Genomic DNA, 21,607 nt, shown 5'->3' on the forward strand with positions numbered 1-21,607 from the left:
GATTCTCTCCCTGAATAGAACTAGCAAACAAGACTCCTCAATTTGACTGTAAAATGGTCACATACAGCTTCTTATGTAGTCCAAGCCAAACACCTATTTGGTATATTGATATTTTGAACTCTTTGCTGAGAAATAGCCAAAGACTTAGTAATAACTGCAATTAATCTCCTCTCAAAATTTAAATCTATGGAATTTCATGATGACTAATGGTAAAGCCCTTTAACTTACACCCGGAGAAACAAAGTTTAATTTTATTGAGAGATCAATGCACATACAAATCATGCCACTCAGTTGAGAAACTTTAGCTGGACCAGGAAGGAAACAATGGGGTTCTGTAATGCTGGTTCAGTAACAAGTTAGCTAAATAAGAGTATCCAATGATTGATAACAAATCCCTGACAAGGAATGATATAAATATATATTAAAAAGAAGAAAAATAAAAACAAAAAAATCAGCAAAGAAAGAAGGCCAGGGCATTGTTAGAGCTAATAGAATATGAAGACATTGAAGGAATTTCATTCTCCAGTAGCAGCACTTGCAGCACTCAGGTCCACAGTAAGATCGAGCTCCTGGACCATATTATAGCAGAAAATTTTTCATAAATCAGTCATATGTGATTGATTTAGTTTTTCTGTGCCCAAAGAGACAGTGTATCTGGAAAAGGAAAAGCAATATCTGCTGTAGAAAGGAAATAATGCCTGAAAATCTGAGATGTATGTAGTTTTCTAGTCTGTCAGTGCAGCAGAAGATAAAGTAGAATGCTCCCATGGGAAACCGACTAAATTGTGAGGACTCTGTACTCTTATTCATTCCACAAGTCACCCAACAATGCAGTCTCCAATGAAAGATTTTAAAGCAATTTTTTTTAGAATATCTTGCTTGTGTCTTTTCTTGTTATCCAAGCTGTCTTACAAAGCCAAGTATCTTGGAATCAATTGAAAGTACTGCACTCAACAATTTCCAGGCTGTTGAACTTTATGGTCTACTATTGTCCAATGGGATCTCAACAACTCTACATTCCTATGGCAATGTCTAGTACCATTTTCATGGGATAGAGCCGAGACAAATCATGTCTATAGTAGATGCAAAGAGTCTTTCAGAATAAACCAAGGATTCTTCTCTTGGAACAGATGCCAATTACAGCAATGGGGTTTGAGTATTTCAATACTCAGATTCATGGCAAGATGAGATTTGTGGCAGGTGTTTACTGAATTGTTCTTAGAGCTTATTTCCTATGTGAATACAAAATGTTTGCAAAGAGCAAAGTATCCAACAAAATTTTCAAATTCATGTCAGCATCAAAATGTAAGAAACTTATTCTAAATTCCATGCCACGTCTAAACTTGCATTCTAAGTCACTTGTGATTCTTCCTTTTATGCACTTCGAAATCTATCAGGAAATTTTTAATAATGTTAATATAATGAAATATGCAATTTGGTTAACCAAATGATAGCAGAAGAATTTACCTCTCCAGTTATCTTACTGTACATGGCAATCACATTTTTTACAGTGGACTCGAAGTGTGTTGTTGCATCATAACTCTGCAAGTGATTGAAAACTTCAATATCTGAATGGTGGATAATAAATTCTCAGACAACAGAAACTATTACACTTATTTGTTCAATGGGGCTACCATAACTTAGGAATGAATTCCAATATGTTAACAAGGGAAAACCAAAATTTTTTCACATCATTTACAGGAAAATGAGAAACCATGATGGAGTATTGCCTTTGTGGATTTCTAAAGTGACATGCAATTTTATCTTTGTATTAGGTGAACAAATTTCTGAAAATGTGTAAATATATAAATATAAAACTAAAATACTTCTAACCAAATTGGTCACTGAAAAAGAAAATGAATCAATGCCTTAAACCTGGGTTCAAGGTTTTCTGGGAGCTTAGACACTGTTTTTATCTGCTATCTAGTATCCTACTCGCAGTTGCATCCATCCAAAGACAAAGGAGAAAATTAGTCAGTGTTGGGTACCAAGATCTCACTAAAATGCCCAGAAAACAAGCCTTTTATTATCTATTTTACTTGAATGGAAAACCCATTAGTTATCGAAGATTTCAAGACAAGATAGCACAATGATTCATGTAGGTTGATGAATATTTGTGTTTTTTTTTCTTTAACAAATAAACTAATAATTTGCTAAAAGGTTAAAACTGAAAGGATAAAAAAAATCTCATGTTATAAAGAAAACAGAAACAATGTGGCACATTTCCCTCAAGTTTTACTCTATCAAGTCAATTTGATTTATAAGTGCCACAATCAAAATTTCAACCATATAAAATAGAGAAGCACAGGAAAGACACAGCTCTCCACTTACAGTAGATATGAAGCAATGGTCAACTTCATGGTCGTTTTTAGGTTCAAATCTGTCATAAGTTTCATAGAATATCTCGTCTACAGGTCCAAGTAAATCTACACCACGCTTCAATTCTACCTCAGGTTGATCTGTCTCTGCCTCAGTTGTGACAAAAGCAATGTATTTCCCTTTTGGAGCCACATTGTGAGAATAGGAGCAACAGAACAGGTACCTGCAGTATTCATAGACTTAAGAAGAGTATATTTGAACTCAGCTGGATTCAGGATTTTAAATCATAAAAATCTGCTTTCCTATTTTATTTTCTCATCCAGATTTATGCTCTGATAAGGTGTCATTAGCATATTTAACTGACGCAAAGGCAGTGAAGAGGATGCTATCATTTATGGCCTCTTTGTCAGATGTAAGGTTGGAGCATTTCCTGAGTTTTGAAATTAGTTTCATCTTTCATATTAAATCACAGGAAACGGAGAGAAGAAAGAAAACATGGTTCCTTTCTAGTTTTCTGTTATTACGGAAGAACAATCTACTGACAGATTTTCAATATCCAATTGATGATTTAATTTATAAAAAAAAAATTTTTTGCACACAAAATTAGATATCTTACTTCCAGTGGACAGATGAAAAGATGTTGGATCATACAAATTATGATTATGTACGTAACAAAGCTACCTCTAGATATAGAAATTATACATGTACTGGCCTTTCAACATTTGTGTCTTAACAGTAGAGCAAATAAAAGAGTTCAGCAAGAACATTCAGCATACTTACATATCTGACTTACGACCAAGTTGCTTTTGTGGAAGAATAACCTGGACTGAGTGAGAGTCATTTGTGTCTGGAATGGAATGGCTCATTATACATATAGCACGTGCAACTTTTCCGACTTTTTGAACCTGTTCCATTTAATAACAATTCACATTTTTCACTTTTAGGAGCCTTAATTTGGTTTGAGAATGCAATGTCACAGTTGCAGAATCAACCAGTTAAGCAACTTCATGGAGTTCACACCATCTCAAAAGGTGTTTGAGGTTACCTTATCAGGTAAATATGATGGATCACAAACAACCTTCTTGCATTTAGCAGTTTCCCCTTCAGATGTCACACCGAAAGCTTTTCCATTTTCATCAAACTCCACCTGTTTATCCAAAGTATGAGACATGAATAGAAGGTTCCCTTACAAGCCATTAAAAGACTGCCCCAGTAGCAAAAAACAATGAACAACAGGTTATTTTCTTTGAGATCACCCAATTGATGAGCCAGTCAAAGGTAGCAATAGGCACAAAAAGGGGACAAAAAAGGAAAAAAAAAAACCATAATTTAATTTTGATTTGTTAAGAAACTATAGCAATTAGGGGTTTGCGATAAAATAAACAATGATGCTAGTCAACTCCTTAGGTGTTTGGTCCTTGCCCCAATGATCTCCATGAAGATTACAAACCCTTAGATGGCTGGTTCTGAACAAATGTTTCCTAAGAAAAGCTAGGATGGGTCCTTACTTTAAGTGGGAGAAAGTTCAAGATAGGCAAGAAATATAGAGATACTGTGACTCAAACATATTGGACCACAAACAATGAGAAAAGCACCAATGATTCCCTCAAAATAAAGAAAAAGAAAAAAGAAAAAAAAAAGAAAATTCTTTAACCTAAAACCCCATTATATTGGTTGGTCAAAAGAATGAATGAAAAGGAAAAAAATCTCTCCACCATCCACAATAGAGCTACCTATTTTAGTGCTTGCTAGAAACAGAATATGTGCGGAGGGACAAGTCCTTTATGATAAAAAGGAGTGTTTTTAAAACAAAAATTATGGCTCTATTGGGAAGTGCTTTCAAAAACAGTTTTGAAAATTATAATGTTTTATGGAATAAAAGTCTGTTTGTGGACCTGAAATGTTCTTTACTAGTTTTCTATTTTTAAATATGTTTTAAAAATAACTTTGTATATTTATTGTATTATTTTTAATCATTCTCCATATTTGTATAATTATTTTTTAAAACAACTCTCAAACAACAAGTGAAAACAACTAACAAATGTTTTAGGAAAACACCTTGTTTTCTGTAATCTAATTGTCAAACATGTTGTTCTATTTTTTGTGCTTTGGAAAACAAAAAAAACTATTTTAAAAAACAATTACCAAACAAAGCCAAAGAGGCTTGATCACTAGGTTCAGTACCCTAGAAAACATTCCCTTAGTCAATATATCTGCCTAATCTAAATGCATTGACACTTGCAAGATAAACAAAGCAATGATGCGTGCTTGTTGATACAATGGCTAACCAAAGCCATAATCCCAGTATCCCTGTATGCCTAGGACTCAATATTGTCCTACCAAACACTCTTGGAAGGCATCCCAAGAACCACAATCTTCAACCAGCATGTTCCTCCTACCAAATCCCATCTTAATAAGCTGAACCGACTATAATTTTAAGAAATGATTAAAAATCCCTCTAGTGAGAAAGAAAATTGGCTGACTGAACATTTTTATCACAAACAAATGTGATTGAGTGCATGCCTATGCAATGCAAAACTATAGGGTGCCCACCCTAACAATCACATTGGCTGCATTCCATTTCTGAATTTTGAGCTAAAACCAACCTCCCAAAACCCTAAGAAAGGAATGTGTGCATATAAACCAGATGGTGCATTATACTCGGTAGAAGAAAAGACATAAGCCTAATTTAAAAGTCCCCAGTGACTTTCTAAAGACACGACTGAGAACCTCAAGCCTACGGGATAAGTCCCAAAGGCTGAGTCTCAAGACATTTTTCTACAGCTTGCCTGAGTGTAAGCCTCACAAGCTTTTATGGTAGCACCTTATATAGCTGGGTAAGACTTTCATGACAACAAAGTAAAGTGATAAATTTACCTTACATTCAGGCTTGTTGAGCATGTAAGTGCCACCATAAACAGCACTTAAACGTGCAAATGCCTGCCAGTAACAACAAAAACCATGTGAAGCAAATCAATATAGCTCCCTACATATACACAAAATTACAGATGAAAACAAACCTGAGGCAATTCCCCCAATCCATACATTGGATAGATATAGGGAGATCCTCCTTGAAAGCGTGCCAAGGACTCTGCATAGAGCTTTATAAAGCATAAGTGAAAAAGAATTAGTGAACTAATAAATTCACTTCCAATTAAGTCAACATAAAGGAACAACAAAATCTCATGAACTAATTAAGTATCAAAAGCAAGTGGAAGTGTTAAAAGAATCCTTTTAAAGAAGAAGTAGAGTTATTTGATTTGGCCACAAGGCTTGATGGTTAGAAATTCTTTTTCTTTCACAAGGCCTGTGTTTTGCTGAAAATAATGTAATTATTATCTTAACTTTCATCAATGAGAAAAATAGGAGAGAATTAAAAGAAGAAGAAGAACAAAAAAAAAAAAAAAAAACTGAACAAATATATGAGCCATAACTACCCTTCATCTGATCTTTAATTATTAAAGGAAAAGAATAGTCAGTTGCCTCACTGGTGGGAGTATTTCCTAAGTATGTGTGATATTTCTTCCTATTGATAATTAGCAAGTAGAAAATCCTTGACATAACTTCATTTGAATATGTCATAAAACAGTATGATACTTACAAAATCTTCACTCCCCATTGAATTAAAGTTTGCAAATCATATATTTTCTGTCACAGACCAATTATTGAGCTATATCTTTCTTCATTAATTGAATTTTCTTTTCAAAGAAGTGATACTCAAACCAGTTTATCAACCACTCTTATAAAATCAGTAATTAAAAATTCTGGGATAACACCTCAATAGAATAGGCATCAGCATAATGAATTCAGCAAGGCTTAAGTTTGAGATAGCATTGATGTAGGGTTCTTAAATGTAGGAGATTAGACCTGGGGGATGGTGAGGTGTCAAAGTTGGAGAGAAGAGTCGAGCAAAATGATCGGTGCGAGGGTTTTGGAAAGCGTGGCACTAGTCTTGTATAAGAAAGGATGTATCAAAAGAAAGGAGAGTGAAAAATTAGTGAGATCTTAAGAGAGGGAATTTTTATTTTGTAGTTCTGTAAACAGGTAACTGTCACATTAATGACACCATGGTGACATAGAAGCCTTTGGAGATTACACATGTCAAAAGGACACAGAGGCGCCCTTTGATCTTATTCTGGCTGTGGCAAGCTCTATGCATGTCAAGCTAGCCTTGACAAGCCTCTTAATTTTAACCACCAAATGAAGACCTATAACTCAGTCCTAAGGTACCTAATGGTGGGAGGACTAACTCAATCACCAAGATGCACCAAGTCCAATTCAGATTCCTTGAGCCCTGCTTCTGATCTGACAGACATATTAGTCTTAAGAGGGTTATGTCAGGAGTGATAGCTTTGAGAGAGCATAGAAGATCATTTAGCAACAATTTTTTTGGAGGAAACATTTATTCTTTCTTGTAATGGTCAAATTTTTATTTTGTTAAAGCCTATGTTGAGTTGCATCTGAATCAAAAGATCAAAACTGTCCAAACAAATTGGGATGATGAATATTGGTCATTCACCTATTACCATAACCAACATGGCATAGCCTATCACCCTCCTTGCCTGCATACTCACGAGCAGCATGGTAAAGCAGAGAACAAGCATTGACATATCATTCAGACCGTTTTTCCATTGCTTACTCAAGCATCACTGCCCTTGAAATTCTGGCATGAAGCTCGTACTACTAATGAATCATATTAATTACCTTATAAATCATCTTTCCACACTCATCCTCTACTTCCGATCACCTTGGGAGAATTATATCTAAAGCTGCCAAGCCATAGTTATGTTTGGATCTTTGGTTGTGCCTATTACCCATATTTGCATCCCATAAGCTTCAATATCAAAAAGCAGAAAAGAATGATTTTATTCATTGCATTCCTGACAAACTGATACAATATCAATAGTGTATTATCCTATGGAATTAGGAAACTAAATTACACAAAGAAAGTTGACTAATTCCTAGAAATCCTCTACCCTACAAATTAGGAAAAATAAAATAGGAAATATACAACAATATAATCTCAAAAATCAAGAAATTATATAACTATAAAATCCAAGAAATTAGAAAGTTAATTCCCTAATATTTTCAATCAAATATCTACTCAGTAGCTTAAGTGTACCTCTTCACTATTAATAGTATTATCTTGGGGATATTAGGATGGCATAGATTTGAATATTGAACTCATTTCAAAACGTAATCTAGAGTCTATTCATGGATTTACAACCCTAATTGAGAAATCACTAGAAATCCTACCCTCAAATGCCTTTTCCTCTAATTGAAATGGGTTTCTCCAGATCATGTCTATGAAAACCATTACTCCTAAGATAGATGAAGTCTTAAAATAAAATCAATGACCATTTCCATGACTCTGATGCCATCAAGCACCCAAGACAAGTTCCTAATATTGAAGAGATAAGAATTTAAGCAAGTGAGTAGATTCTATAACATGCTAGTTATCTCTTGAAATGAGTGACTTGATAGACCTTAAGATATTAACAAGTTGCCCATCCGTTGAAACATAAGCAATACAAATCAATCCATTATCTAGATATCCACTTCAACATGTTTGTACAATCATGTTGAACTGGTTTGTAAACAATATTGATTGTTTATATATTATTACAATATAACTTTATATTTCCCTTCAATTTCATTCCTAGATCACCAAGAATTATTTTTAGCTAAATTAGTTCACAAATTCCTAATGTCATTGCTTTGAACTCTACTTTATCGTTAGACCTAACAACTACAATTTATTTCTTACATTTCCATGTCACCAAATTTCCTCCAAGAATAGTACAATACCCAGAGGTTGATCAATGGTCTACAACTTATCCGGTTAGTCTGTGTTAGTGTAAGCTTCCAAACTTAACTCTTTATTTTTCTTGAAGAGTATTCTTTTATATAGAGTGGATTTTAGGTATTGCAGAATTTTGTGTGTAGCTTGTAAGTGAGCCTCTTCAAAGGAGTGCATGAACTTCCTCACTACACTCACTACATAGGCTATATCAAGCCTAAATAGATGAATCTCCCAGCTAGCCCTTGGTAATTGTACCGATTTACAATTGCATGTTCTAATGCTTCTCCAAGCTTATGATTTTGCTCAATAGGCGTGTCAAGAAGTTTGCATCCAAACACCCTAATTTCTTTGAGAATATCAAGGATATACTTTTGTTGGGAAATGAAATTACCATTACATGAATGAGCCATTTCAATTTCCAATAAATATTTGAGCTTGCCCAAGTCTTCTATCTCAAATTCTCTAGCCAACCGTCTCTTAAGTTTGTTTATTTCTTCAATATTATCCTCTATACAATTATATGATCCACATAAACAACCAAGGCTGTGATTTTACTAATTGTCGGTTTTTTGATAAAGAGAACACGATCTCCTCAATTTTGTCAAAACTTCCAGTGTCCTATAACCTTAGAAAATCTTCCAAACCATACTCTAGGAGATATTTTAGGCCATATAATATCTTTTGCAATTTGCATAGTTCATTACCCTTGAATCTATCACTGAACACTGAAGGTGCTTTCATGTAGATCTTTTCTTCTAAGTCACCATGTAAGAAAGTGTTCTGGACATCAAACTGCTGTAGAGACCAACCAAGATTAGTTGCTAAGGATATCTTTCCAAGGTTCCATCTACCTTATATTTTACAATCAACACCCACTTATGCCCCACTAGTTTTTTCTTTTTGGATAATTCAACAATCTCCCAGATCTTAATTTTTTTCAAGAGCACTCATCCTCTTACCCTTAGCTTTCCTCTAGTTCTTGTTTCCTAAGTACCTTTTCAACAATTAATGGAATTTTAATAAGATTTAATTAGGTAATGAAGGCTAGGTGTTGTGAGGATAATCTATCAAAAGATATAGATTTAGAAACAAAAGTGTTGGGTTCTTTTTCTAACTCTTTTCCTAAGAGCTATTAGCAAATTTAGGTCTTCAAACATTGGTGACAAAAGACAATGAGTGGGGTTAGATTCAATACCTATCACGGAGTTCTGATTCTTGGGTTTGCACTAAAACAAGGTTCAACAATCTTCTTCTTGAGTAGACTTGTAGTGGCACGGTAGTAATTCTATCCTTTTCTTATTGTCGTCCTTAGGTTCAAAAGTGTCAACCCTTGTAGAAGTAGATTTGGTAACTACGGGAGGAGTTGTAAGGGATGAATTTGGCAAATAAAGAAAGCTTAAGTTAGCCTTATCTTCATTTAATGATAAAGATTCCCCCTAAAGATGAGGATTAGTAAAGAAACATTGGTTCATAGTAAAAGTGACATCCATAGAAATGAAAAAATTTCTTAGTAGGGTGATAACATTTATACCCTCTTTTTGTTGGTGATTAACCAATGAACACATATTTAAGAACTTGATAATCAAGTTTATCATGAATTTGAGTATGAATATAGATAAAGGAGACATATTTGAATACCTTATTATGGATGTCATTAACCCATGAAAATTAGGAAAGAATTTAGAGAGAATATTTAGTACGGCTTTGTTTCTCAACACTTTCAAAGATAACCGACTGATTAAGTAAGCAACAATTAATATTGTTCCCTTGAATATGATTTAGGCACTTTTTTCTCAAATAACAAGGCATAGGTTCCCTTGAGAAGGTGATGATTTTTTCATTTTGAGACTCTATTCTATTGTGGAGTATTTGTACTTGATGAATTGTGTTTTATTCATTCTCTATCTAGGTAAGAGGATTAGATCAAGTTAAAGTATTATTTTTGGTTTTTAGATCTGATGCCCTTTATTTAAACATGAAAATGGTACTAATCATCTTGTGAAAGGTAAAGAAAATAGAACTAACATCAAATTTGTTTTTCAAAAGGCATAACTGAGTGACACAAGAATAATTATCAACAAAAGAAACAAATCAACGAGCTCCAATGATATTTGGAATTCGAGAGAATCTTCAAACATTAATATGAATTAATGTGAAGCGAAAAAGATAATGTATTATTGTTCAAAGGAAAAGGAACTTGATGATGTTTAGCCAAGTAACAAGCTTCACAATGAAAGTCATCAATATCCAAACTTTGAAATATTAAAGGAAACATGTTTTTTAACAAAGAAAAGGATGATGTCCTAAACACAAATAATATAACCAGATTTGGACTTTATTTGATGAAAAACTTGAAAGATGAGATAGAGGTATGCAACCACCGCCATTTTCACTCCTAACATTAAGATAGTAGAGCCCTTTCTATTTCCTAGCATGACAATCATCCTTCCCATATCCAGGTCCTAAAAACACAGTGGGGTGGGAAAAATGTTACTTTGTAGTTTAGATCTTTGGAAACTTGATGAGTTAACAGGAGATTATGGAGAGTTTAGAAACATGCAGTACAGATTTTAGGGAAAGAGGGGTAATAGTCCCATGTCCAGCCATAGTAGCTAAACTACTATTAGCTACGTTGATTTTTTGGTTTTCAGGACATGAGTTGTATGAAGAGAATTGATGAGAGTTATGGCTCACGTGGTCTGTAGCACCCAAGTTTATAACCTAATTCCATGCCAACAATTTTTTTTAGGCACTCAAAGAACTAGTCATGAAGTACTTACCTAATCTAGCCAGGGAATATGGTGCGCTAGGCTTGTCTAGAGAGGGGAGGAACCTTCAAAATCTTTCAATCTCTTCCTTTTTGAGTCCCTCAAACTCTGAGCTATTTGAATTCTCATGGTTGGGTTACTCTTCCAAAAGTGTCATATTTGCTTAGCCTCCATATTGTTTGGACTACTATTGGTTCCAATTTCTATCATTACTGTGGGGGGATTGTGGTTTCCCGTGTAACTTTTGACACATCTGCTTTGTATGCCTTGGTTTCTTGTAATGAGTACACCAAAGTTATCCTTGTTACTTGGTTGCGTGGATGCTCTCCTCTACTAGAATTTATGCTAGGGATTAAACCACTTTAAGAGCCTGAAGCAACAAAGATAGACCCATCACTTTTTGAAGTGTCCAACATTAAGCTCCTTCTCTTTTTTTTCAGCCCTTATGATAGAGAAAACCTCATTCAAGGATTAGAGCATACCTCATTCAAGGATGTCGGTTATTCCTTCCCAAGTAGTTGAATATTTACTTGATCATATTCTATGTTAAATCTAAGGAATTCAAATATTAACTCTCTTTCAATAAACTTATGAAACATAGCAATATCCTCACTATTCTTCATTTTAAGATTTTAATGATAGTCCAATTCAAACCATAATCTTTTCATTACATTATTGTATGTTAGATAGTGTACAGTTATTTCAATTATTTACTTTTCCTTTTCTTTCCTTATTGTATTGTGGGTCACACTAACATGTATATATATACCCAAGTCCAATGTGTATTATTAATAGTTTTTCAATAACAAAAATTAAGGATTCTCCATTTTCTCTTTTTTCACATGGTATCAGAGCTTAGGGAGAAAAAAAACCTAATTATTTCCGGTTTATCCGTGAATCAATTATGGGAAATCTTTCAGTAACCGTGTTTCATTCCGGTCACCTTTCCCATCTCCTAAAGCTTTCCGATCAATCGTATCGCCATCAGAAAACCCTCACCGCCGACAACTTTTCCGGTGACTTTTTCCGGCGAAGTCCTTTTCCGACACCGACCATACCATTAGGTGCGCAAGGAGGAGATCTTCAAGTTTTTTCAAAGCATTGGAAGGAGATTCTCAACCATGCACCGTCCACGCGCGTTTCTTCTCCAACGGCTTGAATTTCACGCTTCGGCTTGTAAGGGCGCGTGGAGAACTTTCCGGCCACATGCTTCCACCTCCAGCCTCACCTGACGCCGTCTAGCCACCCTCCATCTGTGCTTATGCCATTTGAGCCCTGCAAGTGCATTTTTTTGGGGCTTTTTGTCTCCGCCGGCCCTCTAAATAACCTTTCCGGTGACCTCTGGTGACTTCCTCTCCACCCTGAGCCCTGCACATGTCTTAGGAAGTGTTCTTCTACCCTTCCAATAGTGCCACATTTGTTTTTCTTTACTATTTGGTCTCTTATAGCCGCGGATCCTCGGTTTTTCTTCTTTCAGTGGCGATTCGAAGCCGTATTAGGGTTCTCTTCGATCTAAACATATTTCGTTCTCCAGATAAGTAGATATGGCTACTAAAAGTTCCATTTTTTCCTCTGTCATATCTAGATCTCCTATGATTACTTCGGAGAAATTGGTTGGCAGTGAAAATTATTTGTCCTGGTCTACCTCTGTGGACCTTTGGTTTATGGGTCAAGGTTATGAGGATCACCTTGTTACACAGGAGGCGGATATCCCTGAGGTTGACAGAGTACAATGGAGGAAGATAGATGCATAATTATGTAGTGTGTTATGACAATCAGTTGATCCTAAGATTCTGTTTCATCTTCGGGCCTACAAAACATGCTTTAAATTTTGGAATCAAGAGAAAGGGCTATACATGAATGATATCCAACGTCTTTATAAGGTGGCTTCTTCTATTGTCAATGTCAGATAACAAGACATGGATTTATCTACTTATATTGGTCAGATTGTCTTTCTTAAGGAGGAATTCTTGACCGTGATGCCTCTTACTCTGATGTTAGGGATCAACAAACACAGATTGACAAGTTCTTCATGGTTCTTACGCTTATTGGCCTCCGTCCAGATCTTGAGACCGTCCGCAATCAGATTCTTGGCAGTTCCTCCGTTCCATCCTTAGATGATGTGTTTGCTTGCCTCCTCCATATCTCCTCCACTCAGACTTTGCCATCTGATAACACTTCAGATTCTTCTGTATTAGTTTCTCAAACTAACTCTCGAGGAGGACGCAATGGTAACCAAGGTAGAGGCCAACGTCCTCATTACACCTATTGCAATAAGCTTGGCCACACTCGTGATCAGTGTTATCAATTACATGGGCGGCCTCCCCGTACTGCCCACGTGGCCCAGTCATCTGATCCTCAGCCACCTCAGCCTCCCAGTTCCTCCACATCTCAGGGTATTTCCCTCACTAACAGTGAGTATGATGACTATCTCCGCTATCAGGCCACCAAGTCAGCTTCTGTTGCCCAGACTGGTAATGCTTCTGCTTGTCTTACCCACACATCTTCTCTTGGACCTTGGATTCTAGATTCTGGCACTTCTGATCACATATCTGGTAATAAGGATCACATATCTGCCTTACGTACTGTTACTTTAGCTAATGGTTCCCAAACTATGGTTAAAGGTTTTGGTTTAGTTCATCCTCTCCCTTTCCTACCTCTCCATTCTGTCCTTTATGCCCCTGAGTGTCCTTTTAATCTTATTTTTATCAGTAAAATAACTCGCACTCTTAATTGTTCTATCACTTTTTCTGATAAATTTGTGACCTTGCAGGACTAGAGTACGGGGAAGACGATTGGCATAGGACGTGAGTCTCAAGGCCTCTATCACATCACCTCACCTTCAACTCCTACAGTTTGCATTTCCACTGATGCTCCCCTCCTCATCCATAGTTGCCTGGGCCACCCTAGTCTATCCAAGTTCCAAAAAATGGTCCCTCGTTTTTCATCTTTGTCGTCGTTTGCGTGTGAGTCCTGTCAGCTTAGGAAACATACCTTGTCTCGTTCCCAAAGCGTTTGAATAATCGGGCAAAATCTCCTTTTGAACTTGTCCACACTGATGTTTAGGGTCCTTGTCGGACCGCGTCTACTTTAGGATTTCAGTATTTTGTCACTTTCATTGATGACTATTCTCGATGTACTTGGTTATTTTTAATAAAAAAATTGAGTTGAATTATTCTCTATTTTCCAGAAATTTTATTCTGAAATCCAAACCTAGTTCAATATTTCTATTCGTGTGTTACGTAGTGACAATGCCAGAAAATATTTTTCTGCACCATTTACTCCATTTATGTCCCAACATGGGATCCTTCATCAGTCTTCTTGTGCTCATACTCCTCAACAAAATGGGGTAGCTGAACGTAAGAATCGACATCTTGTTGAGACAACTCGTACTCTCATTCTGCATAGTAATGTTTCTTTTCGTTTTTGGAGGGATGCTGTTCTTACAGCATGTTATTTGATTAATCGTATGCCCTCATCTGTATTACACGATCAGATTCCTCATTCCCTTCTTTTCCCTGACCAACCACTTTATTTCCTTCCTCCTCGTATTTTTGGTTGTACTTGCTTTGTTCATATTCTCACTCTTGGACAGGACAAACTTTCTGCCAAAGCCACAAAATGCCTCTTCTTGGGATATTCCAGACTTCAAAAGGGTTATCGTTGTTATTCCTCTGAGACTCATCGCTACTTTCTCTCCGTTGATGTCACTTTCTTTGAGGACTCACCATTCTTCTCCACCTTTGAGTCTCTTCTTGTTTTTGAAGTCTTATTCCTTCCCATTATCTCCCCACCTGATGCAATGCCTTCTTGCCCACTTCAGGTTTATCATCGCCGTCATCATGTTGCTGTTCCTCCTTCTTTGGCCGAGGTACCTACTGACTCACTTCTTATCCCTTCAGTTTTTCCTGCCCCGGCTCTGCCCCCTTTTGCTGACTTACCCATTGCTCTTCGAAAAGGTAATCGATCTACTCGTAATCCTCATCCCATTTACAATTTTTTGAGTTACCATTTCACCCTATTCTGCATTTGTTTCCTTTATATCTTCTGTTTCTCTTTCCAAGAGCACCCCTGAGGCTCTTTCCCATCCAGGCTGGCGACAAACAATGGTAGATGAAATGGTTGCCTTACACTCCAATGGCACTTGGGATCTTGTTGTTTTACCCTCTAGTAAATCTACAGTTGATTGTCATTGGGTGTACACAGTTAAGGTTGGCCCTGATGGTTAGGTTGATCACCTTAAGGCCCGTTTAGTTGCTAAAGGTCATACTCAGGTTTATGGTTCTGATTATGGTGACACTTTCTCTCCTGTTGCCCAGATAGCTTCTGTTCGTCTATTGCTCTCCATGGCTGTTATGCATTCTTGGCCTCTTTATCAGTTAGATATTAAAAATGCTTTCCTTCATGGGGATCTTGTTGAGGAAGTTTATATGGAGCAACCACCTGGTTTTGTTGCTCAGGGGGAGTCTGGTTTAGTGTGCAGGTTACGCCATTCTCTATATGGCTTGAAACAATCTCTTCGAGCATGGTTTAGCCGTTTTAGTTCTGTTGTTCAAGAGTTTGGCATGTTCCGCAGTACAGCAAACCATTCCGTTTTCTATCATCATAACTCTTCAGGGCAGTGTATTTATCTGGTAGTTTATGTGGACGACATCGTCATTATAGGTAGTGATCAGAATGATATTCAGAAACTAAAGCAACACCTTTTCACCCACTTTCAGACTAAAGACTTGGGGAAACTCAAGTATTTCTTAGGGATTGAGATAGCTCAATCCAGTTTCGGTGTGGTTCTTTCCCAAAGGAAGTATGCTTTAGACATCTTGGAAGAAACCTGTATGTTTGACTGTAAACCGGTAGACACTCCTATGGATCAAAATGTCAAACTTATACCAGGACAGAGGGAGCCTTTAGGAGATCCTGGGAGATATCGGCGACTTGTAGGTAAACTGAACTACCTCACCATTACTCGTCTAGACATTTCTTTTCCTGTAAGTGTTGTTAGTCAATTCCTATAGTCACCATGTGATAGCCATTGGGATGCTGTAATCCGCATTCTTCGATATATCAAAAGCACACTAGGCTAAGGTGTTTTGTATGAGAACAGAGGTCATACCTAGGTTGTTGGTTACACAGATGCAGATTGGGTTGGCTCACCTACAGATAAACGTTCCACTTCCAGGTATTGTGTTTTTATTAGAGGTAATCTAATATCCTGGAAGAGTAAGAAACAAGATGTAGTGGTCAGATCTAGTGCTGAAGCCGAGTATTGAGCTATGACTCTAGCAACATGTGAACTCATATGGCTGAAACATCTTCTTCGGGAGTTGAGATTTGGAAAGGATGAACAGATGAAGCTCATCTGTGACAACCAAGCTGCTTTCCATATTGCATCCAATCCAGTCTTCCATGAAATGACCAAACACATTGAAGTTGACTGTCACTTCATTAGAGAGAAGATCGCATCAAGTTGTGTGGCGACTAGTTTTGTCAATTAAAATGATCAACTAGTAGATATTTTTACTAAATCTCTCAGAGGTTCTAAAATTAAATACATTTGTAACAAGCTTGGTGCATACAAAATATATGCTCCAGCTTGAGGGGGAGTGTTAGATAGTGTACAGTTATTTCAGTTATTTACTTTTTCTTTTCTTTCTTTATTGTATTGTGGGTCCCACTAACATGTGTATATATACCCAAGTCCAATGTGTATTATTAATAGTTTTTCAATAATAAAAATTAGGATTCTCCCTTTTATCTCTTTTCACATAGTATATTATAGTATTCAATTATGGATAAAATAATTTTCTTTGTAGAGTGAATCTTAGCTTTTATCTTATAAATCTAAGTAGCAACTTTGACCTTGGAATATGTTTGTTTCACTAATTCGAGAACTCCTCTCCTACTGTTAAGAGCATACACACTCCACTGGTTTTGGGTTACATCATATTCCATAGCCAGGATATGATCAATGTGTCTTCCTCACCCCAAACAATGAACTTGGGATCATCTTTACTTAGCATTGGTCCAATCAAGTTATTGAGTTTAGCTTTTCCTTTCAGAACATGTGCATATGTTAAGACCATACCACATAGTCATTGGTAGATGATTGGTATTAGGATAAAACCCTTAAAAGCAAAGACATAATATAATATACTTGATATATTATTTTATTTGATATAAGTTTTGCTATCCTATTTGTATTACCTATGTATTTATTCACTTGTATGAGCATTTAGGCTTATATTGCTTGTATTGTACATGAAAGGTGATAGGTTGTTCACCACTAGTTTATGGATTGGACAATGCATTAGAGGTTAGAGTGCACCTCTTTCAAAGAGGTGGGATGACTAGTCTTGGTCTTCAAGATGGGTTTCCCATGGTATGTGTACTAGTGTGTATGATTACATATTAAATAGGATCTATGGAGAGTTTTAAATAAATAGCTATTGAGTTGATATGACTTTTCCAAATTACATGGGTTCTCAACCTTAAGAGAATATTGCACTAATGATTAAATCATCAATAACTTTGACCTTACAAGTGAGATCATAATGGATCATATATTCCTTCTAGATTAGGTAACTGGTGGTTTAAGCAAGTAGTAATAGCTATTCACGATAGATTATCCATGATCTCTCATGGATATGAGATAGTACGTCTCCTTAGACGATCATAAGCATTCATTATCATGAAATCTATAATCATAGTAATTCTTTTAATGTAATTTGACATCTATCCTTGGTGGATAGAAGAATGTTAATTGATCATAATATATGTGGATTTAAGATTTAAGGATTAGAGAGGTAATCTTAAAAGGTTGATAGTTGCTACCTCGGTTAGAAGAGACATGAGATCTTTAAGAGTTTCACCAACCTTGGAAAATAAGGTTTAAGAACATCTAAACCTAAAGATAAGACTTTTAAATCCAAAATTTCAAATTTTGGTTTGATTTTGCTTCCGCTTTGCATGATCTAAGATGCCAACAGTTGGTCCTAAAATGTAGTGTTTAAGGTTTGATTTTATGAGATTTTTGACATAGTGAAATAGAGACAGATCAATAGTAAAGAAGTAAAAAAGGGTGATGGCAATGAAAGACATTGGAAAAAAAATTAGAAGAAAATTTAGAGACCTTGAACATATTCAAATACTATGCGGAAAAGAATGATTTTATTCATTGCATTTTTTATAAAATGATATTATATTTATGGTATACAATCCTACAAAATTACGAAACTAAATTACACAAACAAAGTTGAATAGTTCCTAGAAATCCTTTACCCTAAAAATCAAGAGAAAATAAAGCAAAAAATGTACAACTATACAATCTTGAAAATCAAGGAATTATACAATTATATAATCCTAGAAATCAAGAAATTAGTTGCTTGGTATTTTCAATTAAATCTTGAAAATTAGTCAGTTAATTCCTCGGTATCTTCAATTAGATTAGTCAACACTAAGCCATGCATATTCTAAAAAAATAATCCTTCTCAAGCATACATAAAGTCACCTTCCCTAGGGGGTAAAGGAAGAGAGACCCCCTTAGTATCCAACACAAGCTGGAAGCCATGTTCCATGGGCATTTAGGTTACTTGGGGATCTACTTTTAGATAAGCATTTGAGTCCAAATGTTCAGCATTATGGCATAGGGAGAGATATGGAGACATTGAGCACGGGAAAAAGTATGTGGCAAATGCCACAAACCATACATTAAGGCCTAGAGGCAAGGTGCACCTAGTGTCATGTTAGTCAAGAAAGAAACAACTTGATCATGTGACACTAAGACCTAGGAACGTGATATATTCAATAATTGATCATACCATGATGAAGCCCACATGTCAAAAGTTTATACAAGGCTTGAAATGATTAGGCCACATGGATTTTTCAAAATAAGACAACAATGGTAACTAATCCAGCAATTAATTAAGGCAGGATTAATTTAAATTAGAAATCTGATCAAGGTATTCAACAATTAATATTATGCTTAAACAAAAAAAAAACAGCCAAGGGCACTAAACAGAAAAATTATCACATAGGTGATAACCTGAAAATACAAGTACAAAAGATGGATCCTGCCCTAATGATCCATAGGATTTAAAAGAAACCTATATAAGATGAAATGATGAATTAAGAAAGCAAGAAAGAAGTCTTCAGGTAAGAATTTATTGGATTCTAGAAATCTAATCTGTCCTTCAAGAGTCAGAGACATTGATCTAGTAATTTTTTTTTTACTGCTTCATTCTTTACGGAATGATAAACTAACCATATAGAGGGTAATGAAATGACAAAAGGAAAAGTAAGAAAAGAGAATCATTTCTTTTTTCTTGCAAACACTTAAACTAGTTATCAACTTTACTCTTATTTTGGATTTCCAGAGCCCTCAACATGAGTTATGTACCATATCAAATGCATTTCAAATTTGAGATCTCATGAGTTCTTGAACAAAATTCTAAAAATCTTTGTTATCCCAAGCCCATGTATAATTCTTTAATGTGATACTATATTTCTTTTCATCAAGTAAGGTTTACATAAAATGATCTTCAACATGCAGAAAATATTTATATAAAAACTATTTTAGTTTCAAAGGCATCCTTGACAAGGAAAAATCATGAAAGGGCATAACACTATTTATTTCCTATTTCCACTGGTTTCATTCAATGTGTTACAACAGTTGTAACACTTTTTGGTCTAAAACTCCATAACTAGTTATGCCTCAGTTTGTTAGTTTTATTTCTCTTTCTGGGGATCAGGATTCAATTCATTACCTTTTCTATTGCCTTCCAAATTTAGAAAACAATGTAAGAAATTAGAACAAAGTTTTGAATCACCAAATTTAGTGCTATAAAAATGTAAATGGACCATGCTTTATCTCTTGTGATCTTGATCACCCACCATCAGGGAGCCACCAATATGTGGTGCCATTCAGTAAAACCTGGTGTCTTCTGGGTTAAATAAAACCAACCAGATGAGCCATAAACAAAATTCCTGGACCTAGTAACTATCATCAATGCTTGAAATTAGATAAAAGTTGTAAGTGAAGAACATAAAATTTTAAGCTCAATACGACTTCTCTCACAAGTATAGGATGCAAATTCATAAGGTGTATAGTCACTAATATTGTAGGTTTATTCCTGAACAATCCTAACAATCCCATTATGCAAACAAACTACTATTCTGAGAAATTTGTGTTAAATAAACTATTTAAACTCTCTTAATTGACAGCTTGACAGAAGTACAAAATTAATAGAACAACCATGAACTACAATATATGGGAAATTTCAATTATATTCCCAGCCAGTAACAAACTAAAATCATGCTGCTATAATAATATGAGTATATTTTATAAATCAGACCAACCAAGCAGCCACTACATGGATTTGATGAACTGTCCAAGAAAATTACTTAAGAACAAATAACACTCAACGAATGAATACAGTAGAAACATTTATCAACATCAATTCAAAAGTATGCAGGAATACTATTTTCACCTTCATTCTCTTTACAAATTCCATAGCTGGCTCATCCAAGTAACTATCATCACTATGAAGTGCCAATGAGTGACCAATGAAGTCAATTGTATCATCCTCCAGCCCATATTTTCTATGTCAAAAGGGAGAAACTTCATGCATTAAACTATGAAATCTGTAATTCACATTGCTAAATGGAGAAAGCAATCAAATGCAAAATATGATCACAGTCATAACTTGTTTTTATTTTCCAAGTATCCATTAATTATTTGCATACATTTTAAGAATAAGAGAGAAAAAAGGCATTATTATTACATCCATACATCCATCCATCCATACATTCATACATACATACATACATACATATATACATATATATATATATATATATATATCGAATAGCGTTATCTACTTTCAGTAATTAAAAGGTAACAAAAATTTCAAAGTCAATGTTAATGGTATGATACTACAGGATTATAAGCTGCTGATTGAAGCAAAAACTAGCACTTTTTTTTCCCCTTTTGAGTCTTTATTCTTCCTTGATTCTTGTGTGAAACTCACTTATGGCACAATATCTAAATGAATAGGTGGCATTGATAGTGAAGGAGGGATGGCTATTTCTTCCCATTGACAAACTTTACTCTACAACTTGTATAGGCCAGGGAAATTGATAAAATGGATAGAGAAAGAATGATAGTTCTTTTTTTGAAATGCACAATCTATTATTTGTTGCTTCTGATCACTCCAAATGAACACTAACCCAACTAAATAGGGACTGGATGAAAAAAATGAAAAGAAAACAAAATAAAGTAAAAAAGAAGCACCAAGTACCAGCAGACGAATAAAATAGAAGTAGATGTTAATGTGGTGAGAGAAGTGCTCCCCTTTGGATCACCATATTAGAACCAAAACATGATAAAATGCTTAACACTTAGCATGGTGCTTTATGGTCTATCCTAAAATAAAATTCATAATCAATAGCTGCCAGTTGGGTTTGGTTCATCTTAATAGCACCCCTTTATAAAGTTCTAGTAATCAATGACATGTTGCTGTCGTGAACAAATTCAGAGCCACAGATTAGTGTATTCCATTTAGTAGGCCATATGTAACAAAAAAATTCTTGATTTCATTATTTCAACAATAGGATTTCAATCAAAATTATTTAGCTGGTTTGAGAAATATAGTGAACAATCAGGAAAAACAACAAACAAACAAACAAGCTGCAGATCAAATGGTTAAAATTCCTGCAGCCA

General features: G+C 35.3%; 1 protein-coding gene across 1 annotated transcript in view; it reads right to left on the reverse strand.

Moving 5' to 3' along the window:
* Positions 1-235: 235 nt before the first annotated feature.
* The window catches only part of LOC100241864 (guanosine nucleotide diphosphate dissociation inhibitor At5g09550), a 28,098-nt gene continuing 6,726 nt past the window's right edge, over positions 236-21,607 (reverse strand). Inside the window, exons 6-13 of the mRNA XM_002268841.4 lie at positions 20,376-20,487; positions 5,340-5,420; positions 5,197-5,259; positions 3,365-3,466; positions 3,100-3,224; positions 2,332-2,542; positions 1,468-1,542; positions 236-569 (exon numbers count right to left, since the gene is read on the reverse strand). Coding sequence (XP_002268877.1) covers positions 516-569; positions 1,468-1,542; positions 2,332-2,542; positions 3,100-3,224; positions 3,365-3,466; positions 5,197-5,259; positions 5,340-5,420; positions 20,376-20,487 — 823 coding nt within the window. The 3' untranslated portion in view covers positions 236-515. The remainder of the gene's footprint in view (positions 570-1,467; positions 1,543-2,331; positions 2,543-3,099; positions 3,225-3,364; positions 3,467-5,196; positions 5,260-5,339; positions 5,421-20,375; positions 20,488-21,607) is intronic.

The sequence above is a fragment of the Vitis vinifera genome, chromosome 3, assembly GCF_030704535.1.
Source record: "Vitis vinifera cultivar Pinot Noir 40024 chromosome 3, ASM3070453v1".
NCBI lineage: Eukaryota > Viridiplantae > Streptophyta > Magnoliopsida > Vitales > Vitaceae > Vitis > Vitis vinifera.